The 25,538-nt window shown below is 42.1% G+C and overlaps 1 protein-coding gene across 10 annotated transcripts in view; it reads right to left on the bottom strand.

Moving 5' to 3' along the window:
* The window catches only part of SUPT20H (SPT20 homolog, SAGA complex component), a 33,073-nt gene extending 14,287 nt beyond the window's left edge, over positions 1–18,786 (bottom strand). For 5 of the 10 annotated variants that reach the window (XM_053371963.1, XM_053371962.1, XM_053371961.1 and 2 more), the window contains exons 1-17: positions 18,702–18,785; positions 16,801–16,899; positions 14,911–14,946; positions 14,592–14,650; positions 14,446–14,512; positions 12,997–13,123; positions 12,000–12,103; positions 10,213–10,329; positions 10,035–10,088; positions 8,493–8,632; positions 7,688–7,844; positions 7,531–7,587; positions 6,762–6,833; positions 4,733–4,890; positions 3,073–3,105; positions 1,030–1,147; positions 349–457 (exon numbers count right to left, since the gene is read on the bottom strand). In XM_053371963.1, coding sequence (XP_053227938.1) covers positions 349–457; positions 1,030–1,147; positions 3,073–3,105; positions 4,733–4,890; positions 6,762–6,833; positions 7,531–7,587; positions 7,688–7,844; positions 8,493–8,632; positions 10,035–10,088; positions 10,213–10,329; positions 12,000–12,103; positions 12,997–13,123; positions 14,446–14,512; positions 14,592–14,650; positions 14,911–14,946; positions 16,801–16,806 — 1,414 coding nt within the window. In that variant the 5' untranslated portion in view covers positions 16,807–16,899; positions 18,702–18,785. Of the gene's footprint in view, positions 1–348; positions 458–1,029; positions 1,148–3,072; positions 3,106–4,732; positions 4,891–6,761; positions 6,834–7,530; positions 7,588–7,687; positions 7,845–8,492; positions 8,633–10,034; positions 10,089–10,212; positions 10,330–11,999; positions 12,104–12,996; positions 13,124–14,445; positions 14,513–14,591; positions 14,651–14,910; positions 14,947–16,800; positions 16,900–18,701 lie in introns of all 10 variants that reach the window. The other 5 variants (XM_053371959.1, XM_053371958.1, XM_053371956.1 and 2 more) reach the window with 2 other exon arrangements.
* Between the last annotated feature and the right edge of the window lie 6,752 nt (positions 18,787–25,538).

Consider the following 25,538-nt stretch of genomic DNA (forward strand, 5'->3'; position numbering starts at 1 on the left):
GTGTTATGGTCAGGTGCGTGTTATCGAGCGAAAAATACGGTAATATATTTAGAGTTACCTGTGGAAGTGTATATTCGATTCTGATCAAACTAAAGTCTCCTTGAGCAAAATATACATCAGGAGGCTTAGTTTGGCCAGAATCAAGTAATACGCCTCCAAACACTAAACATATTGCTTCTGGTAAATGAGTCACCATAGCCGCTAGAGAGCCGTGAAAATTTGTGTCCTGGGCTTTTTAGACTTGTTTACCCATGTACTATCTGACAGCAAAGGGGAACACTGGTTGCCAGATGTGATGTTTTCTGCTCTCTTATCCTACTATTTTTTATAAAAAAAACCAACAATTACCTGAAGAGCTACTTCCTGAACTTGAAGGTAGTTTGATGGGAGGTGGTCGATGCTTCACACCTTTCCCCAGCACTGAAGACTGAATATAGCCAGACACACTCTCAGGCTGCTAGAAGCAAAACAAAAAAGCAACAACCCTTCTTATTAGATGTCAACCTTTTCTTCCAGCTTTCATCCTTTTTCATTCTCCCCTTTCTCAATTTGACAGGAGAACGAGTTCCTAATTTTTGATTCTGCAAAACACCCGTCCCTAATTCACTGGTACCTCTATTTTAAGACTAGTTCCCGGCATTCCACCCGACTCTCCCAACATTCTGAAAATGTTTCAGGCTGCTCAGGAAACAGAACGGGGCGTTGGGTTATGCTGGCTGGGGCTGATTTGGTTCTATCACACAAATTACTGGGGTTGTACTTGAAGATGCAATTAAAAGGTGCCAAAATTTCACCAGTGGACAGATTGAGCCCTGTCCTCGTGGCTCTCATTCATGAATATTGGGAAAAGCAGAGTCTTAAGATAGAAGAAAGTAGATGGGCCAAAAGCCAAGCAGTTAAAAAGTCCGGGGGGGGGGGGGAATGATTGTCCCTGTTGTGTAAACTTGAGATTAAATGGAATCCTATGGAATCACTGCATTTTTTAAAGAGTTACAAAGGTGTCATTTAATTCATTCATTAATAACTTACTTCCATTTCCTTCCCAGGAGAGAGCTGGCTTAGATGGACAGATCCACAGGAGTTGTGAAGCATTTTCACTGGGCATTTAGCTTCGTTTTGAACTAGCTCCTGGTACTGATTGACTACTCTGTAACGTAACATTAAGCAGAGGTCATTCATGAGATCACATAAGTACTAGGTGAAGGCGTCTCCAGAACCAAAACAATGCAGAGGCTTCTATATTCTTGCATTTTCTCTATTCATTACTTCCAATCAACAAATTACGGAACTGAAGCAAAAGACCATACCGAAGACGCAACGATAATTAAAGTGACATGAGCAGATTTTACTCAATTTTTTCAAATTCTCCTGTTTTACAAATGCAGTCTAATTTGGCATCCTCTTCTATCAAGCTCAATATTTATTTTGAGAAGCAGATGGGTTGGGATAGTACAAAAAGCAGCGCAATGAGGAGGTATGTGCATAACGAATAAAGGCAACCAGGAGATGGATGAGCACGGTAACATGTAGAGGATGAAACTCTTCCATGAACACTGAAGGTTTTTTTTTAAAAAAACACACAACAGAATCACATAACCATAGAGTTGGAAGGGACTATGGGGGTCATCTAGTCCAACCCCCTGCTATGCAGAAATCTTTTGCCCAACATGGGACTCAAACCCACCACCCTGAAGTTAAGGGTCTGATGCTCTACAAACTGAGCTATCAGAGACTCCTTTTGTTTCTAAACACCATGCTGAAACCATTAAGGGCTAGAGAAAATAAAAGAGTTTGGATTATGTGCATGTTGCTTTTCCAAATTCTGTAAAAAATAAAATAAAAATCCTCATGCTGTCATGCAGAAATCGACCAGCACTAACCATGGAAGCTAGTCTATTGATAACTACTGATCTATAACCAGGATGGGAAAATGGTGGCCCTCCAGATGTTGCAAGACTACAACTCCCATCATCCCTGACCACTGCCCATGCTGAGGCTGACAGGAGTTGGAGCCCTGCAACATTTGAAGGGCTCGCCTCATGGAACAGGAACATACTTTATTCTGAAGAAGAGGACAAAGAAAACGGAGGGTTGCTATCAAGCTGAAGACTACGGCAGGAGCAACAGTCTCGCCATAGAGGTGGCGGTTAGCTGCCGGCATCTTCCACGCAGCTGATCTGGGAGCAGGAGAACAGCCGCTCAAAGCACACTGCTAAAGGGTGCAGACTGTTCAGGGATAAAAGCTTGCTAGTGAGCAAGGGTATACACTCAAGTATGAAGGGAGGATGGAACAGAAAATAAACACAGCTTGGAAAGCTGCCTAATAAGATTCTGCAGGAGAACTCAGTTCTTAGCAAAACAAGAAATATTTAGAGAGAGAGACAATAAATGACTAATGAAGTTAGCATTGTATAATTAAAGAAACAGCAGGAGTATATTACAGGAGTACGATTAGATGACAAATTGCCTTGCCGTATTAGAGGGATGAAATTTCGCCCTCCCCAGAATTGTAGTAACAAAAGGGTTTGGGTAATATGTAAGAAACATTTCAGCTACAGGACACAAAGAAGAGTGAAAGATGTTTTGGCGATTTTCACCTAGTACCACCAGGAGTCCTTTTGAAAATAAATAAATGTACATATACTGTTAGTATAAAAGTGTGAGTAATGCCCATGGAAGTGTGAGCTGGAGGAAGCTGACTTTTCTACCTCTTCCTCCCCTTAACTGGCCAATAAAAAGCTTATTTCTTTTCTAAGGGTCTCCTTCTGATATTTCGGGATTCCCCCTTCCCCCAGAGCAAGCACGCTTCATTTCCCAAGACTTCCTACCCTTGAGAGCGGCTTTTCAGTGAGCAGGTAAGCAAGAGAGGGCCCCAAAGTCAGCTTCTGCCAGTCCCTTTCCATGGGATCTCCTTCCATAGATCCAGCCCAAAGTGTTCCAACAGCAAAGTTGGGAAATAAACTCGGAAAATGCGGGTCAGATGGACCGATGTTAATTCTAGCGCTAAGAAGCATGAATGGAAAATACTGAATCACAAAGCATGAATCACAAAAATACTGATGAACCCCTTACCTTTCTGCCTCTGTCTTTGAGCCAATAAGAAAACTGTAGGGGACACAATACATGAATTAAAGATTTGTTTAAGGCAAAAAGAAGAGTTGACATACATCTGATCAGTTGAGGTGGACACTATTATAAAGCCAGTGTGGACTAAAGCTTAGAGTTTAATTAGAGCGTTGATTAGGACTGTAAACTTGGGGAACTATTTGTTGGGATTTTTGACGACGTGCAATTCTGTGCAGCTTCACACAGAGTCAATTAAGAGTTGGCCAACAGCCAAGACAACTGAGCAGAGAGGAGTTACCTGCCTGGAGATATGGAAGCCTGGAAACAGCTTCTCCATTGGTTAAGGTCTCACACGGGCATAGTGATTTATGACCTTACTGACTGGAATGTTTGTTGTTGGTCAGTGTGGTGTTCTGAGAGCTGTTTGGAGTTTGTTAAGAGAGTGCTAGTTAAGATCAGTGTATCTGTTCTTGTATATACAGTGGTACCTCGGGTTAAGTACTTAATTCGTTCCGGAGGTCCATTCTTAACCTGAAACTGTTCTTAACCTGAAGCACCACTTTAGCTAATGGGGCCTTCTGCTGCCGCTGCGCTGCCGGAGCCCGATTTCTGTTCTTATCCTGAAGCAAAGTTCTTAACCTGAAGCACTATTTCTGGGTTAGCAGAGTCTGTAACCTGAAGCGTATGTAACCTGAAGCATATGTAACCCGAGGTACCACTGTAGTAACTTGTAGAGTCTGCTATAAATAATAAACACCTATAAGTAACCAAATTACTAGTAGCAGCATTTGTTCCTGCTTCGTCCATCCTGCCTGCAACTGATTACTTTCTGGAACTCTGCGTATGCTCTGCTAAGGTCTGGCTAAGGTCCTGCAACAGGTCAAAGTTGCAAAACACCAATACTATTCAACTAGATATTTGGGCTAGCACTAACACAATGGGACTTTGCCCCTTGCCCCCCTGCACACCCCATACCACCCCCAAACCTGTTGTGGAGGGTTGGGCAAACCCCAAAACAGAATTAGGGGGAGCTCAGAGAGAGGAGAGGAGCAGAACATTCCACTGCACAGAATAAATCCTTGCGCTGGTGGAACATTCTGCATTCTACATTCAATACAGCACATTAATCCAAATTCCCACTCAGCCCTGAAGTTCTCACAGTGACCTTGGGGAAGTCACCGTCTTTCAGCCTAACATTTTTCATAGCGGGTGGAGAGACAGAGAAGCATGTACACCGCCTTGAGCTCCTTGGAGAACAGATGCAATATAAATGGAATAAATAAAACAACTATTAGACATTGCTGGAAATGGAAGCTTCTTTATATTCAGAAGCTGCGTATTTCAAAATATTAGATACTGGGAATGAGCAACAGGGGAAGGTCTGTTGCCTTGAGGCTCAGCTTGATTGTACCAGAGATTTTTGTCAGAACACTTTTGGAAAAGAATACTGGGCTGCAAAGTCTAGCTCAGTATGGCTCTTATGCTGAAGGAGCTGGCTAGCTGTCTTCCCTCACTAATCCTCATTTCTTCACTAACTCAAACAGTAACAGGTAAAATTTATTTTTCTGAAAAACAAAGAAATGCCATTTTCTATAAATCCACATAAATGTATCCAAAATGATAAAATACGTGTTTTTCTCCAAAATTTAAGATGAAGGCCACTTACTGTGATGGAATTGTTGAGCTCTCATTGTCTTCGTCATTTTTAATCATTTGTATTTTACCATAGTATAATGGATTTCCCAACGACTGAAAAATGGTCAGTTTTGTTTTCTGAAGATGACTGCCAACTTCGCATTCGAAGACATAATCATCTTTTATTTCCTGTCAAAGAGAGAAATATTGATACAAGTGGATTCTTCCAAGCCACATATTAAAAGGAGGCAAACCGCTGGAGAGCCCTTGAGACAAGAGGCAGGGTGTGCATTTTTAAATTTTGCTTCCAAGTAAATTCTAGAGGAAGGATAATAGAATCACAGAATTGTAGAACTGGAAGGGGCACCCATCCGGTCCAACCCCCCATGATGCAAGGGTTCATCAGTAAAGGGTTCATCAATAAAGATCTGGTTATGTTTAGAATAATACTGCATAGGGAAATGTTCCCTGATACCAAGATGAGGGATTCTATGGAATGCAGATAGAGAGACTGATAAGAATAATGATCTGTTGTGACCTTGACAGAAGCATACAATAGATGAGCCTTCTTGTGTTTTGGTTCGTTTCTTTCTCTCTTTTTCTTTTCTTTTCTTTCTCTTTCTCTTTTCTTTCCCATAATGACTCATGTTTTATGCCATGTATTTTGATATTCTTTGTAGTTTTGTATCCCTTTCTATTATAATGATTAAGGATTTCTCTTTTGTAAATTTGGTTTACCTGTATTTGTTTAAATAAAATAAAATATAAATAATCTCAACAAGCGGTTCCCCATCCAATGTGAAACCATACTTGTCCCTGCTTAGCTTTGCAAATATACTAGCAGTTTTATTGCTGCACCAGAGTATCAGTGCCTTTTGGCCTGTCCCCAAATGAGTTCCAAATGGGCCACTATTTGAGCAGTTTCAGGGAGCAGAGGAAAGCAGCTATGGCAATGAGCCTCAAGAGAACTCTTGCCAGGTGACATCCTTCGCCGGCTGCAAAGTTGCCACCCAAGTTAACCACACAGTTAAGTGAAACTACAAATGTCCATGCCTTTTGTAAGAGTCTACCCTACTTCTTCTGTCCCAATAGTGAACTGAAGAACTTGTTCTGCAGCTCAGATACAGACCTGTATGCTTCTAATCTCAGCAGTTTCATATTCAGCAAAGACTTAAAACTTCCTCCTCCTTGCTGGGTTTCTGAACCCAAAGAGCAGAAAGGCAGCTCTGCTTCGAGAGGGTTTCAATGTGCGTACAAGGCACACTCAATACAGGCTAGCAATTTGGGGAAAGGAAAAATCCTTGTCTACCCAGTTTGTCTATCGATTTCAACGAATCTGCACCAACTTTGGGTATCACCACAATAATGTACTGAGGGAAAAACTACAAAAATGGGGGGGAAGATCTAACAACGTAACAACAAAAATATAGGATTCACGATACGGGCGGAAAGTCGTTATTTTCCCCACCATGATTTTGAGAAGCTGCTGCAGACAGTCTAATGGTTTCAGTTTCTCATTCATTTCAATAGGAGCAAATCAAATCCCTGAGTTAAACTGTATTTTTAAAAAAATTGAGAAGGGATGGTGGTAGAAATGAAACAACACAGGGCAACTGACCACATAATTGATGAGAAGTACATGGAATACACAAAGTGGTTTGAATTTGCTAAAAAAATAATATCACATTTTAAACTGCTACCAATCCCACCGACTTGGGAGGTCTAACTGATCGAACACTCTAATTCAGAGGCAGTTGCTTCTGAGGCTCAATGTGAGACATGGCTCATGAACAGCGAAGACTACAGATCCATGTTGGTTTTAGTTGCATGATCAACAGCAGCAACAGCAGTTACCTCTCAATGCCATGTAACCGCACTCCTGAAAAAGTCACAAGACCCATTTCCCCGTATTTCCTAATAACAATTTGAAATGATTCCTAGAGCCTTCCCTTACTCACCTAAACACATTCAAGTACTGATTGTTCTCTGTGTTCCTATCTTTTGGAACACGATGTCTCTTAATTATCGAAAAGGTTAGCAAGCAATCTACTATTACTCACATGAGCGGGCCAGACACTGGGTTGTGAGTCATCAGGTTTGATAGATTTTTCCACTTTGGCGTATTTTTCCACCTTCAGAAACAGTTAAGAGATCAGTAAATTAAAATGAGAGCAGATTAAAGATGTGGATGAGGAGCGTAAATGTGCTTATAATTGGAAAAAAGAATTATAATCATACTGATGGGTTCAGAGAGTGAAGGCAAGACAATCCTAATGAGGGTTTATTGAGCTGTGATGATCCTTACAAGTGGGAGAAAAAGAATTCCCAGAACAGGCATGATTATAAACCTCACATTTTCAGTCCAGTTTGTATCTTGACAGATCCCACCCTCTTCAAATATAATACATCCTTTAAATGATGGCTCTTACACGTTCACTTATTTTAACAGGCCTTACAAAAACGGTGTAATTAATCTGATTTAAAATCTAGAAGTTTTCATTTTCAAATGTTCTTCTTAAGATAGCCAATTTATTCTTAAGGACTGGGATCTGTCTTCTTTTCAGAAGAGAATGAAAAAGAGCGACGTCCAACCAGCAGCTATGCTAAACAGAGGTAGTGTTGAACTTGTTCTGCTGGAAGGCCGGCTTGTATAAGCGGAACTTCTTGAACAAGATGTTTCAGAAGCTGAGAGATTACATTGGCATGTACAGATCTGTATGTACAAGCTCCTGGGCCAGAGCTCCATCAGAAGACTGACAGCTTTGGATAGCATCCTAGGAATGACAAATTTTACTCATCTCGGAATGTTCCAGCAATCTATGCACTTACATCTACTTCAGACGGCGCCGTCAAATAGCAAGGATTCTGTTTCCACATATCCACACACTGGAAAAAAAGGAAACCAAATATATAAATGAACAATAGTTATCGGAGTAAGTAAGATTATCTAATTCTCTAATGTGCTGTCTTTTAAAAACATGCATACATTTCCAGCTTTGGAAATTTTGAGGTCGTACTGCTGGGCTCCCTTCTTTTCCTTTCTTTTCTGCAAATAATCAAACAACCTGAGCTGCGGCGGTGTTGTACAGTGAGACACCTCCTGCTGCCGATTCAGAGATGACCTGGAGTATCTCTTGAAGCACCTGTAAAATATTGAAAATATTAATGGAAAGAATACAGGCAGTTTGGACCATTTTCACACAAGCTTGCTGGAGTGGCCAGGCATCCTCTTTCATAGCAGATAATCCAGCATGAAAGGCACTGTGCGGATGGGCATCTAATTTACTGTGTGTCTGATACCAGATATACATTCTATTCATGTAAAAACCCCAGGCAGGCCCCACAAATAACCCAGAGATGCATTTTAAATAAAAGGACATATTCTACTCATGTAAAAACATGCTGATTTGCAGACCGTCCACAGGCCAGATTGAGAAGGCGATTGGGCCGCATCCAGCCCCTGGGCCTTAGGTTGCCTACCCATGCGCTAAAGATTGCATTCACTCAAAGCTTGCATTCACTCAAAGCTTGCATTCACTCAAAGAGCTATCCAGTGATGCAGTTCTAGGGCCTGGTGAGTGATTCATTTTTAAAATGATCACTGTTCATCACAAATGTGTTCTGCTCCAAACAAAATGTTAAGGGTGTTTGTTCTAGGGAAAACAGACATTCCAGGTCTTTGAAGTTCTTCGAAACTTAACAACAAATAACTTGACCCCATTAAAGCAGCCTATTCCGTTCAACCAGACTTTTTATAAATCAAGGACCAGTAGATTTTGACTTTCCGATACCTTTTCATTGGGCGAGTATTCATCTTCTGCTTGTTATAGTGAAGTCTGTTTGCTGTGCAAGTGACTGCAATTGAAGGATCCAAACACAGAGGTTCTGCTGTAGCCAGTATCAGTTGGCTTTCTAGCAGGAGTTTGTCTTCCTATAATACAGAGAGTGTTCTAAAACTGCAGTAAAGACTGCAATCCTATATACATTTACTTGGGAGTAAGTCCCATTTAACTCAATAGGACTTATTTTGAAGTACACAGCAGGCAGCTTCTGTGCCAGCTTTTGAACGCTTGCTGAACACCCTGCAACTAAAGTACGCCTTTCCACAATGGTTAATTGATGCCTGTTTTTAACCTTTTTATACGGTGTTTACGGTACAGTTTTATGTTTCATTGTGGTAAACCATTTCAACTGATAAATATTTTTATAAATAAATAAGTATGCATAGGACTGGCTGCACGTTACAAATATTTTAAACAGTATTTGTAAATATTTGAACAGTATTTTTGGCATTAACATACATGATAGTTGAGTGTATGCACAGTGTGAAACAGCAGTTCTCAACTTGTAATCTAAGTGATTATTATACTTTCATATCGCAGGGACTTAAGATTGTGTTTGAGAGAGGGGACCAGCAAACACAATTGTTCAAAATCTGACATCTCTCTCCTCTCTTCAAAACTACTATGGTTCTTGCCAAAGTTTCAATAATCTAAACTGAAATTCCTATTAACAGAACCTTCGGAAGATTCCCAATTTGAAATTGCACGTGAGCATCACTAAAGAATGGGAGCATGCGCGCAAGCCCCTTTCTGCCATCCATCATCTCAATGGGACCTTAGGGCAGAGCGTGGGTAAGTATAATTACAGATGGGGTCAGGTGGAATTCTACCTGGGCAACAAGGCTTTTCAGCCTCCTCTTTCCTGCTGCAGCCCCTTGTGGGCAACCCCCAAAGCTGCCTGGAAGATCAGCTCCTGCCCCCCACAAATGGCATGGGATGTGTTAAGAGGATCTTGAACTCCCACAATACAAGCAGATCTTGCAGAAGAAATGTTCTAGATTCTGCCTAATATTGAATCATGCAAAATAGGTCTACTCCTCCGACTCACTATGACATATTCTCACTGAAGTGGCAAACTCCAGGGTCGGGTCTTGTGCAAATTTTCCTTCATACAAAACATTTCCAGCACAAAGAATGTTAGATGTCAGGGAAGACTCTAAACTAGCCTTTTCTCCAACATGCTTGCTTTCCAATCTTATCTGGAAGGGTTTTAAATATCTATCTATCTATCTATCTATCTATCTATCTATCTATCTCTATGGCACTGAATTAAATCATTTGAGACCTCTAGCAGAGCCCAGACATAACCTTGCCACTTCACTGAAACCTAAGCCTATTCATCTCCTTGTAGACCTTTATGCCACTGAACAAGATGGCCTTTCCTGGGGTTGGAAGACCACATTGCACCAGAAATTATCATCACAATATACCATAATACTAGGAAACTACCACACTAGTGAAACCAACTCCTTTAGCTGCCACGTTTGTTACCTGCGTCCATTTGTGGTTGTCGCTTGTAATGGAATGCACATCACAAATCAAGGTCTAGAAAAATGAGGCAAACCTTTCATTACTTGTGAAGTACAGGATTTCTAAATACGATGCATCAGGATTGTTTTTTTAAAAAAATTAAGAGCAACACCAAAGCTGAAATACACGAGTTGTTTACCTGCATTGTTGGGCGCAGAAGTATGTACTTGCTTTGGTATGTTGGAGATTTGAGATTACCAGATTGTCTATAGTCACGTATTTCTGTTATGACGCAGCCACAATGGAAAATATTTATCTGTTTAAAAGCAAACAAAAATGTACATATCAGCACTTCTATATATTTATACCTGGAACTAAACAGATCTTTAGATCTCTGGGAATACTTCCTCTCTCTTTTTAAAAACTCTATTATTATTATTATTAAACTTAACAAGGACAATAACCAAATTATGTAAAAACTGGTGCTTCTTCTTAAGGGTTAGAAATATTTTTCAAGCGTTGCTCATAAGTTTTGAAATTTTTAATTTTATACTAGTGCTCAGTTTAGACATTATGCCAAACTGTGGTTTGTTGTAACCATAGTTTTAGAACCCAAATGGTAGTTTGGTCTCCAGACAGGATAGCGAATTTGGTCAGTTAGTTGAACATATACTCCTTATTTGGCGATCACTCATAGCAGAGTAAGATTGTCTTCCATAAACACGGTTTTAACAATGAGTCAGTAAGTGACTGTGGAGGCCAATTCTGGATCCACACGTCCTTCCACAGTGGCGACATTGGTTTCCGGGTGGGAGCTGATCATGGTGTGGATTTGCCAAGCGTGCCTTCCTCTTAGTACGTTTCTCCCTTGCGTCCTGAGTTTGAGTGTCTTCAAAATCCATGACACCTTTGGTAAAGGCTGTTTTCCAATTGGAGCGCTCGCAAGCCAGTGTTTCCCCGTTGTCGGGGTTTATACTACATTTTTAAAGATTTGCCTTGAGAGAGTCCTTAAACCTCTTTTGTTGACCGCCAGCATTACGCTTTCCATTTTTAAGCTCAGAATAGAGTAGTTGCTTTGCAAGACGATAATCGGGCATCCGCACAACATGACCAGTCCAACGAAGTTGATGTTGAAGAATCATTGCTTCAGCACTGAATTTGGTCAGTTAGTTGAACATAAACTATATACAGTGGTGCCTCGCAAGACGAAATTAATTCGTTCCGCAAGTTTTTTCTTCTTGCGAGTTTTTCTTCTTGCGAAGCACGGTTTCCCATAGGAATGCATTGAAAATCAATCAATGCGTTCCTATGGAAACCGCCTTCAGACCAGGTCCGGGGACAGTCTGTCCCCCGACCTCTTCTGAAGGCTGGGGGGGGGGCAAGGGCTTTTCTTCCCACCGCCAGCCTTCAGAAGGCTGTTCTGAAGGCTGGCGGTGGGAAGAAAAGCCCTTCTCCCCACCTCCCACCCCGCAAGCTCCGGGGACAGGAGGGCTTTCCTCCCAACAGCATTTTAAAAGCCCCCGGGACAGCGGAGAAGTCTCCGCTGTCCCGGGAAGGCAGGCGGGGGGAGCAAAGACTTTTGCCCCCCGCCGGCCTTCAGAAGAGGTCCAGGACCTCTTCTGAAGGCTGGCGGAGATTTCCCTATGGGCTTTCTTCTTGCGAAGCAAGCCCATAGGGAAATTCGTTTTGCGAAGCACCTCCAAAACGGAAAACTCTTTCGTCTTGCGAGTTTTTCGTTTTGCGAGGCGTTCGTCTTGCGAGGCACCACTGTACAGCAGGAATGGGGAATCCTTGGTCCTCCAAAGGCTGCTGAATCACAGCTCCTAGCAGCCTCAGAAAGCATGGCAAGACAAGTTCTGGTTCAGCCACATTGGTAGGACCCCCCCCCCCATATAGTTACTACTGTATATGGTTAATGTTACTTCCACTACCCTCCCCACAACCACTAAAACAAAAACAGAAACACCATTTCAATGTCTTTCAAACCTGTGATTTTTCCAGGAGATCAACTAAAATAGGAGGCAGCTCTTCTGCATCCAAATATTCAAGCAATTCTCCCTCTTCATAAGGAAGCCGAATGGTTTCTGAATCTGCGTTAAAACCAAATAATGCATTTGACTATGAATATGCGTGTGAACTATTTGCTTTCACAATTATTCCTTTCTGGCAAAAAGAAAAAAAAAGTATTTAACTTACAAAATTGTGATTTTGATACGTAACAAGCTACCTCACACTGAGGAGAGGCTGGCTAAAAATGTTTTAAATGAATGGATAATCCAGAACAGGGGTGGCCAACCTTCATTCTAGTTAAGGCCACACTGTCAACTTTTGTGGGGCGTGTCAAAGTGGGCACAGCCAAAATGTTTAAAAGTGGACGTGGCCAGAAAACGTAAAGGGCACATTTTTAACAGTCTCGGGGGCAGTGGTCACAAAAATACTTTTGGCGTCACAACAAGTGTGATCAGTACAATTTAATATATGAATAAATGGGAGTAGTCAGTAATTTTTAAAAAGGATATGTTTCAGAAAGGTCTTGGGAGTACTGTACATTGTGGCAGTGGAGGATCCCAAGGAGCAGTCTTTCTGTCTGTCTGTCTGTCTGTCTGTCTGTCTATCTATCTATCTATCTATCTATCTATCAAAAAAATCCTTTCCCCCCAATGACAACTTTGAGGGCATGGTGAGAAAAAACTCATAGTGGTGATGAGGAAAAAATCTGGGGATAGGGGCACACCGGTTAGCCACCCCAATCAAAAGAAAGACAGCCATGGTCTTTCTTCTACTAAGTAAAACAAAATCCAATAGCTGGAAGAATTCAAACAAACACACAGAGTCCAGAAGATCATATCAGCCTTTAAGCAGATTTATTCTCAGCTAAAGACAGTAATAGCACAAAAGAGTTTTTAATAAAACCAGCAACTTGAAGCACTGTTTATTTTAAGGCCCAATCAGGAGGTTAACAGCCATTTAGTGTTAACTTTACCTGACCCATTCTTCCCTCTCAGCATCAGCGAATAACCTTCGTTTCCTGGATAGAGGTTCACTACTAGGCATGACAATGTCTCTTGCAAAACCAGCTTCTCCAACAAGTTCACATTTCGCCTCAGCTTCTGTTTCAAAATGGGTGACACTCATGAAAACAACGCATCCAGGAGCTAACACTGTTTACTAACAACATGAAATTACGAACACGGAAACAAGCAACTATTCACTATAATTACCTTACTAAGTCTACCTTGGTTTCATAAGTAACATTTCATTCTATGTGCTGAAGAACTAATGGTTGTAGGGAAAGAAACAAAAAGGGAAGGGCTCGATCTTTTGGAACATTCTTGAGAAAAGCCTAGGGACAAATTATTCACTCTGCTCTCCTGGTGAAGGTAGAGCCAAGAATAGGAGACTTCTCTCCCAGAAGGACAATTTCACCCGCTACTACACTCGTCCTGCCTTCAACCATTCCTATCCACTCCACTTCCCAATAACAAATAATTATGTTTACTGTTTTACCTATTGCATGTATATCCTTGCCTCTCTTCCATGGAACTCAAGGCAGCACATACAGGTTCTGCAGCGCCCCCTCGACCTACTTTTATTCAACAAAGTTGGTGCACCTTCATTTATGTGAAGGTTTTAAGAGCTGCTTTGAATCTCTCAAAATAATTTAACACTGCCACTTTCCTGAGTTAATAAAATCATCCACTAAGAAAACGAGGCTTTAGCTTGCGTTTGCTGCAATGCATTTTCATAGAATGTTGCCCTGTTCAGAACTACAATCTCTTGATCGCTTCCCAAAAGAGTGTCAGACTCCTCTTGCTGAAAAATAAAGGCTGTGGGGTTTTAGATCATCCCTCACAAAGAGGGCTTTCCTCATCACCTTGTATAGGTGGGATGGGGAACCTCTGGTCCTACAAATCCCAACATCTCTGACCTTATGCTATGCAGGCTGGGGCTGCTGGGAGTTCAACATTTGGAGGGCCACAGTTCCCAAATTCGATTCTATAAGGAAGGAGTCGTTTAGCATTGCTCAAGTTCTACCTGCCAACAAATCTGTAGGAAGACCTACATGGCACCCTACATGGCACCTAATCTCACCCAGACATTGTTATCTGCTCTACTCTCAGATCAGATCTAGGAAATAAGTGCTCCTTGCTGTACCACCAAAGCCATAACAGCCAGAACCACGATGTGCCCTTCAATCTAGTAACCTGCCAATCTAGTAACCTGCCTCTGGGAAGAACTATGTGGAGAAGCACACATTCTGGCTGGGCTCTTATTGCTTTTGGATTTTACTTTCAGGGAGCTTTTTTTATAGAAAGCAGTATATAAATATTAATTAATTACACAAAATGAACGCGGGGCTTATCAGAGCTCTAGTGCAGACCACCAGCAAGACAGTAATGTAGCGAGCGCTTGGCAAATAAGTCCCACTTACCTTTATTTCAGGCTCTTTATCGCATTCTTCCAGATACAGTTCATATAATTTTTGAAACACAGATTTTCTAAAATTGTGAAGAGGAAACACAATTCAGTAACCATTTTGTCTGTTGAAGTAAACAAGAGGCACTAAATAATTCTTACCTCCCACTGGATAAATATTTTCGTTTGGGAGGCCTCTGGCGTGCACTTTCAATGATATACTGAAAAAAACAAACCCCACACAAATAAGCTTAGTGGTACAAAGATATGCAAACTGCTTTAGGGGATTTAGGAGTGTGTATGCTTACATTAAATTAAACAAAAAATGAGTGATAAATCTCTTTCGCTCCTATTACATTTTCAGTTTATGAAATTTATTTTCTGTACAGTGTTCTGAATAACTGGGGAAACTTTGGTACAATGCAGATGATTATTAAATGTACATTAAATATGTGTTCAATTCATACAATCTACTACTTACTTCAGCACGATCCAATGCAAGTTCTAAAGCTTGCTGCTGTAAAATGATAAAAAGACCTTTCTTAGAAAGCATATGTTAATATAGATTCTTGTACTATATCATCCGATATAAAATAGTACCCAGTGTTAGAAACTCTATGCACCAAATGGATCTTTAAACCAGGGTTAGTCGCCAAAGTGGAATGCCTAGTTGCCATTTTGGGGGGAAATGGCTCTAAAACCATATTTTTCAATATAACTTTTTGGTTCCTGAAATTCATTCTGACAGAATTCTACAGGATGAGGTATTAAGTGTGTGAAAACAATCAATAATCAATGATCCCTAGGCATGCCCTTCCAGACAGTGGAGATGCCAGATGCCATTCTGACACCTGGGGATCTTCACTTGGTCACAAGGGGTCAATATTCAGGTGTAAAATGTACCTGGCCCCTGGCTAATTTCGAACACTGATAGTATCATATAATATTTATTAATTCTATCATTTTTTCACCAGGTAAAGTGTTCTGACCAATTATTACAAATACCTTATTTAATAGTGCAGTTACCTAGAAGCAAATCTCATGAAAATTAATCAGACTTCTGAATAAATATAATTAGGACTTGAGTGCAAGCAATAAGTTATCAACAATCATCAAGTCACAGACAATTAAGACAATATTTGAGACAAGCACAAGTTTGCTTACATTGTGGTTTTTGACAGCAGCAGCTACTTCAAAGCAGATGTATAACTGGCAATGCCTACACTATAGTCTGATGCAGACATATGCTTAAGAGACCACAAGCAGGCTGCTCTCTCCCATCTTGACAGCAAATTCTCCAGTTTTTCCTTTAGTGGTTAAGCATGTCAGAACTGTTGTTAAATATGGCTGAACAAGACTCTTGTTAAACTATGTTTTGAAATTATGGTAATTTCAAATCAGGGTTAAACAGGAAGCCTGGGTATCCTGATCCACAATTAACATTGGTGTTAACATTAATGCTTAATCACAATTAAGAATTCACTTCCTAGACAGGAGAACTTGGAAGAAAGGACCATATGATTTTTTAATTATAGTAAGATACACAACTGCATGTGCTCTAAAAAGCTTGTTGGTACAAGATAAAGAAAATAATCTTAAACTATATTCACAAAAATGGAGCTAGTTGTATTAATAATCTCAGGCAATACTGAAAAAGTTGGTGATGAAATGGGCTGTTCTTGGCTTTTCATCACTTGTCACTAACTAGTAGCAGGACTTAAAAGTAGCTTTCCATCAGATTTGCATCTTGCTTTTTATTTCATCCATTCAAGACTATACTCTATTAGTATAGTGACTCACAGAGGCAAACAGACATGTCAACAGCACTCACACATATCTTGCTATACAGGCAACGGCCATTTTACGCTTGTCCAAAATGTGTGCAACCGTGCATATGTGCGTTGACCTGAATCCAAGAGACCCCAAAAGTCACAAAAAGGGGAGGAACAGGGCAGTGTGGTCGAAGCACATGGAAGTCCAGAACGTAACCAAAATGGGTCACTGCCTGTATGATCTACTGCACAACAATCAGCAAATAACCCTTTCACGCCATCTTGCTTGCAAGTGTTCACTAGAAAAAAGAGGAGCCTCAAGAAAGATCTTAAGAAAGGTTGCTGCTGCACATCTGGCTCCTCTGTTCACAATCTATTTCACTATTATCTTGAAAAGCCCTGAACTGGTTCAGATGTAGCATTCTTGGTCCAATACATGGTGGTTTAATTTGACCAAGGTCTGAAGACGCCTTATAGCACAATGTTTTGAATCTAATTACAAATAATAAAAAGAGAAGATACAGTTAATTTATTCTCCCCTGTCCCAAGCACACATTTCAGAAACCAGAATCTGACAGCAGAAGAGAGAAAAATCTTACCATCATGACTGGAGCCCAATGACAACAACCAAAAATGATGTTTTTGGAGTTGGGCACAGAAGAGCACTGTCAGTTTCCTGTGTCCATGTTTAAGGCACTCTAGAATTGGTGAGAGAAGAGGAAAAGCACTTATTGCAAAAATAGATAAGGCGTTCTATTTAAATTCTATGTACTTGTCAAAAATAGGAAAATAAAATCTAAATGGAAGTTGAAGAGGGGTTGACTGAGATAGGACTCTAGGGTTTCCCTGCACAAATACACTGGTCATTGAGGCGGCTTACTGATGAAAAAGAAGATGTAGCTAAAGATGTAGGTGCAAATAATAGACTTCTCAAACTTGGGTCTCCAGCAACTGTTGCTGGACTACAACTCCCATCAATCCTTGAGGGGCAGTGTTTCAATACTAGTAGGAAAATGAGAGTACAGTGGTACCTTGGGTTAAGAACTTAATTAGTTCCAGAGGTCTGTTCTTAACCTGAAACTGTTCTTAACCTAAGTTACCACTTTAGCTAATGGGGCCTCCCACTGCCGTGCGATTTCTGTTCTCATCCTGAAGCAAAGTTCTTAACCCGAGGTACTATTTCTGGGTTAGGGGAGTCTGTAACCTGAAGCGTCTGTAACCCGAGGTACCACTGTACCCCGAAACATTTTTTTAGAAAAAAAGCACTGATATTAAGTATACCTGCATTTCATTTAATTAGATCAGTGTTTCCCAAGCTCGGGTCTCCAGCTGCTTTTGGACTACAACTCCCATCATCCCTAGCTATCAGGACCAGTGATGATGGGAGATGTAGACCAACAACAGCTGGAGCCCCAAGCTAATGTGCACTATGTAATGACGAAAGCAATGACAAACCTAGACAGCATCTTAAAAAGCAGAGACATCACCTTGCCAACAAAGGTCTGTATAGTTAAAGCTATGGTTTTCCCAGTAGTGATGTATGGAAGGGAGAGCTGGACCATAAAGAAGGCTGATCGCCAAAGAATTTATGCTTTTGAATTATGGTGCTGGAGGAGACTCTTGAGAGTCCCATGGACTGCAAGAAGATCAAACCTATCCATTCTTAAGGAAATCAGCCCTGAGTGCTCACTGGAAGGACAGATCCTGAAGCTGAGGCTCCAATACTTTGGCCACCTCATGAGAAGAGAAGACTCCCTGGAAAAGACCCTGATGTTGGGAAAGATGGAGGGCACAAGAAAAAGGGGAAGACAGAGGACGAGATGGTTGGACAGTGTTCTCGAAACTACCAGCATGAATTTGACCAAACTGCGGGAGGCACTGGAAGACAGAAGTGCCTGGCGTGCTCTGGCCCATGGGGTCACGAAGAGGCGGACAGAACTAAACCACTAAACAACAACAACAGGAATATGAGAGTATCCCCAAACTTTTTTTTTTTTTAGGAAAAAAACACTGATATTAAGTATACCTGCATTTCATTTAATTAGATCAGTGTTTCCTAAGCTTGGATATCCAGCTGCTTTTGGACTACAACTCCCACCATCCCTAGCTAGCAGGACCAGTGGCCAGGGATGATGGGAGATGTAGTCCAACAACAACTGGAGCCCTAAGCTTGAGAAACAAATGCGCACTATGTAACGACGAGGGGAATGGCCACCTATAGAGAAATCGTCGAGGGAGCCACCGGAGCTTCACAATTCCGTGCAAATAACCCCTCCAGAAATGTTCGGGGGGGGGGGGGAAGGAGAAGAATAAAGAAACAGAAGAGGAAGAAGCAGAGGAAGGGGACCTTATCCCACCCCCATCCTCGATGCAGGGGACACAGGTGTGTGGGGTGTGGGATACCTATGCTTTGCCGCCCCACCCCACCCCCAGCACGACCCCTCGCTCAGCAACCCCTTTCCTTTACATCCCCCCCCCCCCAGACCTACGAGAGACCTACCCGCCTCCGCCTCTGTCCGAGCGGCGCTTCCATCGCCCACTTCCGCCGTAAGTGCTTCCGGGGCCCTCGAGAAAGAGAGACCCGCGCAGGCGCGCTGGGGTGGAGCGGACGCTCGCCGTTGCCACGGAAACGCGGGAAGCGGCCGAGCGCTGCTTCCTTGTTTTTGTCGCCGGGAGCTCGTTTAGTTCCAAAGGCCCAGCTTCCATAGACACGTAGCAATCACACGGAGAACCAATTTCAATAAAAATCTTAATTCCCCCTCCCGCCTGCCCCCCATGTCAAAGAGAACAGCACATTATCATTACCCTTGGAGGCATCAATGTAAATAATCTCATTTATAGGAGGAGATTGTTCTCAGCATCACTTGATGCTCTTGCTCTCATTTTGAAAAGATTAAAAAATAGATATATTTCGATAGGATACTATGCTGCGCTGCACTGAAATGTTTAAATGTTTCCTTTATTGGCCTTGAATCTTCCCGCCACACTTCCCATCCTTCCCTGTCACACCAGCATGGCACCTTTGAGGACCACTGCCCTAACCACTGCCTCATGAGAGAGGAGTTCCATTATCTTCCTTACTTGGCTCTTATTTTGTGCCAATAAAGAAAACAATAAGGCATTTAAAAGCTCAATACAGAGACATTCAAGTCACTGCACCATGAGGTTTCTTCCATAATAATGTTTGCCTCCCTATCTTCAATCAGGTTATCCCATAAAGTCAATTTATCATTGTAGAGTTGCCATATTTCAATAAGTAAAAACCAGGACACCCCAAACGAGCCTTTTTTTAAAGGAAGACTCCATTTTTATTTTTTACCAAAACTCCCCCAAACCCACATTTTTTTGATTGACTTGCCCAATATCCAGGACAAAGATCCAGGGCAAATTTCGGAAATCCCCCCTGGACGTCAATTACATCAAATCCTCATTGATGGTGTGCTCAACCACCAGCTGACTAGTTTGACAAGTTATTGTTCTCCCCACTAGATGTCAGGATTGCATTTTGGTTTGTTCTAATTAATACAAATTTTGTAGGGGATAGTCTTTCACTTGGGACAGAAGGACATGAATCATGCCTCTAGTTCATCTACTTCACTGTCTATCCCTGTGCTGAATGCCAGCAGCTCCCAAGGGTCTCATGCAGGTGTTTTCTCCACCTTTCTGTAACAAATTGTTCGCGAAATCAGCTGTAAAAGACCACCACAGCTGAACAACAAAAGCTACCTGAAACAGATTTCTTGAAAGTTTGGAGTTTTGCTGGGCTTCCAGATGTTAAGGGGGGGTGTTTCCAGAGACATGGGGCCACCACAGAAGCCCCCTAGCTTTTGCTCTCTCCGATCTCCCTTATTTAGCAGGAGGGCAATAAAGAAAGGCCTCAGGCGTAGCTCTATGTTGCAGATTTTAGAGGGTGGACAGGACTATATGGGTATAGTTCTTTAAATAGACCAAATCATTTAGGGTTTTGAAAGCACCTTAAATAGGGTCCGGAAGTGCTCTAGAAACCAGTGTAGTAGATGTTACAGTAACAGTACTATATCAGACCTTCCAAGTGTCCCTATTTTCCAGGACCATCCCTGATTTTAGAGGAGCCGTCTCAGTTTCTGATTTGATCCTGGAATGTCCCACTTTTCCTTAGGATGTCCCTATTTTCTTTGGAGAAATGTTGGAGGGTATGGAGTTATCCAACCCCCGGGCCTTCTGCAGGTAGTAGGGAAGTTTTTAAAATGTTTTATTATGTTTTTATATATGTTGGGAGCTGCCCAGAGTGCTGAGGCAACCCAGTAAGATGTGTGGGGTATCAATAGTAAAATTATCATTATGGAATGGGACTTCCCTATTTTCATCAGAGAAATGTTGGAGGGTATGCCTGTTCACCTAGCACTTGGCAGACCTCTTTGTGCATTTCTCTTTATCCTGTCAACACCAGTGGTTGTAACATAGCTGGTGCAGGTGAGAAAGTGGGATCTCCAAGCCAATTGAGCAGCCTTTTGAAAGTCAGCACATAAGCACCCGTGTGGTAGATTCCATTTTATGATCCCCATGGCATAAGCAAACATGTAATTATAGCTAAAACACATTTCTTCCTTTTTATTTTCCTTTGTGAAAGAGAAGTAAAGCATTGGAATACCATGCTGGTATAATCTTAATTTATTACTGTGCCACAGTGCTATAACACCATAGTAACAATAATGCATTTTCTTTATGTTACAGCCAGAAGAGTATTCTAGCGATAATTAAAAGATCTGTAATAGGAGAATGCTTGACCTGACCTTTCATTTTGATGGAATAAGGCATCAGTCTAGCTTGCGTTGCATTATGGTATCGGCCCTCGGTGACCCTCACCCTTGTTTGTGACATAGAATGCAAAATCAGACTTCTGGCGTGAGAGATTGCAAGGAAGGAAGTATGGATAAGCCATCAATGGCATTGGTGTGGATCCTTATGATAAAAGGGGAGTCCATTAGTGGGGAGAGCCTTCCTATTCCATACCATCAAAATTTGTTTTTTCTCTGAATAATTTCCGTCTTAAGAACAGCCACCATCAAGGCAACTTTGCATTCAGACCTGTACAGGTTCAGTAGTAGACTGTGTGAAGTGCTTTCAGACCATTTTCTGGAACAGATTATTCAGTTCCTTTGAGAGCCAGAAGCCAAAGACCTGTGCACATCTTCAGATTTTGACCTGGGAGCTAGGAAGATTAGGAGACACAATTAAGAGATTCTCAAATCAAAAAATTAAATGTATGCCCTTGACTGTTTGAGAGCTATTTTAATTGACATGGTTATTATATCAACCATGTAGAAAAAGTACAGGTGATGAACATGACCCCCCCCCAATTAAGCTTGAGAGCCCTGAGGACCATGTGTATGACAAATCTGGTTCTGTCACTTATCAACAGACAACTCCTAACTTTGTTTTATAGTTTGATGATGACAAATTCATAAATTAGCCACCCACCCTTGATCTGAAATGCTGAATAGTACAGCTGTTCGTGATTACAGTCTCTGATCGTTTCCCCTCTTTTTAAAATTGCTATATTTGCTTTGTGTCATGCCTTAGAAAGGGAGCTTAAACTGCACTGACAATGTGTGTGTGTGTGTATTAAGCCTTTGAAATCACTCACATATGGAAGCATTCAAAACTGTTGCACTAACTCTTTTGGAATGAAAATAGCACGTAAGATTCCAGCAAGTTAGCTAGTCAGAAAATTGGCAAGGAGGTGTCGTTCAGGATTTTTTATCACAATGAACACGCCAAAGAGTTAAGGTGAGGTGCCATGTGTTCCCTTGTTAGAAAAAACAACAACAGCATTATGAAGCCAAGGAATGTGTGAACAACGGCTGCACATTGATGTTCCCTTTGGTGTCCATACTAATCTTGAACACACCATTCCAAAGTCTTGGGTCTCATTGAATCAGATGCTGGGCAGTGCACATGAAGAAACTGGTTCAGGTCTGTATTCTGGATTATGACAGCAGTCCTTGTCTCCTGGGTTGCTTTCACACTAAGGCACTCCTGAGTCATTACTTTTCTGCAATCAGCTGGAGGTAGAATCTAACTGGTGTTGCAACATGGCACAATATAGCACTGTAAAACCCAACAATGCTCGTTACTATGGTGAAGATCCTATTACATGTTTTCTGTCCAAGAATCAATGGTTGGGCACACACTCTCGTCTACTCTGCATCCAGTGTGCTCCCACTGCTGAGTTGGGAAACAGTGTACACACACTGTTAGCCACAATCTATCCTGTGTTTATCCCGTAGTTGCTTATGTAATAGGTAAAAGGTAAAGGATCCCTGGACAGTTAAGTCCAGTCAAAGGCGACTATGAGGTTACAGGCACTCATCTTGCTTTCAGGCCAAGGGAGCCGGCGTTTGCATGTTCAGACCCAGAAACCTCCCCCTAAATAAATTCACACATGACTCAAATTTTGGTTTTGGTTTTTGGCAGAATTTAGGCCACAACTTTAATGATCACAGAAAGTGACTGGTTGCATAGGCTCTGGTTTAACTAGCTCCCTGCCATGCAGGTAGCGCTGACCAAGGGTTCCAGCGTAGGTCAGCCAAGGGTGAACACCTGGATAAGCAGAAAGCTGGGAACAGGCTATCTCCGTCACGCAAATGTCTCCCTGGACTCAGGCACAGGCACAACCCCATCACAGGGGTTGACCAAACCATCGAATCCCTGGATTCCTTTAACGGAATACCCTTCACATAGGGATGGCGAGAGCGTTCTTCCATCCCTATCACCTGAACCAGAGCCTATCCGCAACCTTACAAGTTGTGACGATTTGCTACGCGGCAGGCGAAACCCAAATGGCAACAGCCAATCAGCCAAGTGGGAAAAATTCCTGCCATGCCCCTGTCCCAACGACAGACGACACATGATGGCATAGCAAGGTCAAGTGCAAAGCCCTAAAAGTAGGGAGAGGTGGGCGGGTGTTCCAAATGCACACGCCAAAAGAGGAATCCCTGGGTCACATGCATGGGTATAAATAGGTCACTCGAACCATTTGGACTGCGTCCCATTGGCCAGATTGCATGCAGCCACGAGGGACCTACCAATCGGGTGTTGTGGCTGACCAATCATACCCACCCACAACACAGGGTGTTAGCTTCCAGGTCTCACCGCAATACGAGCCCTCTTTAAGGAAGGACCCGATTTGTCCACAGACAGCTTTTCGGGTCATGCAGCCAGCATGACTAAACCGCTTCTGGCACAGTGGAACACCGTGAGGGAAGCCAGAGCACATAGAAATGCTGTTTACCTTCTCGCCGTAGCAGTACCTATTTATCTACTTGCACTGTGTGCTTTCGAACTGCTAGGTTGGCAGAAGCTTGGACAGAGCAATGGGAGCTCACCCCGCCGTGCAGATTTGAACAGCCAGTCATCTGATCGGCAAGCCTAAGAGGCTTAGACCACAGCCCCACCCACATATATGACACCTTATTGTCCTTATGGAAAGGCTAACTTATGATGTACAATAAGTGAGAGGTCAAGTTAAACCTTAGTTATTTGAAAGTGTGGCATATTAACTGTTGGCACTCTGAGGATCCTGAGGAAAGAACAATGGGATATTCATATTATAAATAAACAAAGCTGAGCATTGCTTATAACTCTTCTGTTCCTGCAAATATGAGTCATCCTTTCTGTCTGGCCCGCCCAAAACTGGTCCATGCTGCCCATGGAAAATAATTTGAACCAGAAGACAGTCAATGAATTAGCTTACGCTGGCATTTCACTACTGATGGAACATGGAAAAATGGAAGCCCCTGCATAGCTTATTTTCTGATCTGATTGCTTCATGCTTTCCTTCACAGAGAGAGTCCTGCAGTCTGATCAGAAGTGCATGTCCCATATAAATGGGATTCCAAAGCAATAAACTTATATAATATTGTGATATAATCCTATTACACAGACTCATTGCTCTTAAAAGACATGTTGTCATGCAAAGCAAGAAACACTAATTTGCAATAAGGGTGATTCATGCTGATTGGGGCGGGGGGAGGAATCTGGGCACTCAGACACCCACAGTATTGCATACACATGTTTTCATTTCTATGCCCTTTGTCCCGGAAAAATTTAACTGCTGATACTGCTTTTACGGACCACCCAATCTATTAACTGGCACATCTCAGATGTTCTGAAGGGTCAAGCTCCCAAAATTCCAATGGTAACTGATCACAGCATGTGAAATAGAGAGATTCTTTCCTTTTCTCATCACATGTATGTATCATTCAGAGGTGTGCATGAAAGTTGGCTTCCAGTCTCTACACTTGAGCTTGTAGCCCAATCCCCTGTTTTAAGCCACTAATTGTAGCCATCGAAAAAAGACACCACTGGATCTGCTATAAAAGCCAACTTGTGATGAACTTAGAACATGGTGTGCTTCAAGAGTTCCTCTCTTGTTTGTTTTCCAAGCCAGATGATAAACACTTTGGCAATTATGTACTTTCCAGGTGGCAACCAATGAGACTATGCTGAGCAAAACAAAGCCCCTGCCAGCACCCATAACTTTGCTAGCAAGAATAAACTCCCAGCTCACATGTGGTCTTGACAGAACCCCCAGGGAAGAGTTCCCTGACATGGATGGCTTTTATGTGATTCCCACCCCCACCCCTTGCCATCTGGAGTCAGCCTCATGCTCATCATATGTGGGAAGCATGTGTTTATAGAAATCCCATGGGAAGAGGGCAGAAGGTTGTAGGGGAATGAAGTGTGTCATTCAAATCCTCCTTAGTGCAGAAGAATGCTGTTGGAACTGATCCCTGAGAAGCCACTTCTCTGAAAAGCTACTGAGGGAAGGCAAAGCCAAGCCTATGCTGAATGGAGCTGCTCCAGATCCAGGGGCTGCGCGTGTCCACGCAAAGGTTGCCCCCCGTTTTATGCGGGGAGCGGTCATTCTTTCAAAGTGGCACAAGCCTGGGCATTGCGTATGGAGGTCCTGGGCTGCCCAGATGACAATACCTCCCTTTCAGCCTTGATGATGTGATCCAGAGGAAAGCAGAGCAAGACATTTGGCACCAGCTTAGCTACAGAAGTTGCTGGAAGGAGGTGTACAAGAAACGATCCAGCCATCTTAGGGATTCCACTCCAGATTTGTGGAAAGTTTACTCCTCCCCCCCCCCAATTTTTAAAAATTGATTTTCCAAAGAATTTTTTAAACAAACAAACAAACAAACATAAATCCCAACCGTATTTAAACCAAGCTTAATAACATTGTTAAGTGACTTCCTCGTATCCCCCAGTGTGTATCATTTTAACGGTTTTCCGAAACCGCTATTTTTATAAAATTAACTTAATCACTTAACATCATTCTATTTTCCTTTCC

Source organism: Podarcis raffonei, chromosome 17 (genome assembly GCF_027172205.1).
Source record: "Podarcis raffonei isolate rPodRaf1 chromosome 17, rPodRaf1.pri, whole genome shotgun sequence".
NCBI lineage: Eukaryota > Metazoa > Chordata > Lepidosauria > Squamata > Lacertidae > Podarcis > Podarcis raffonei.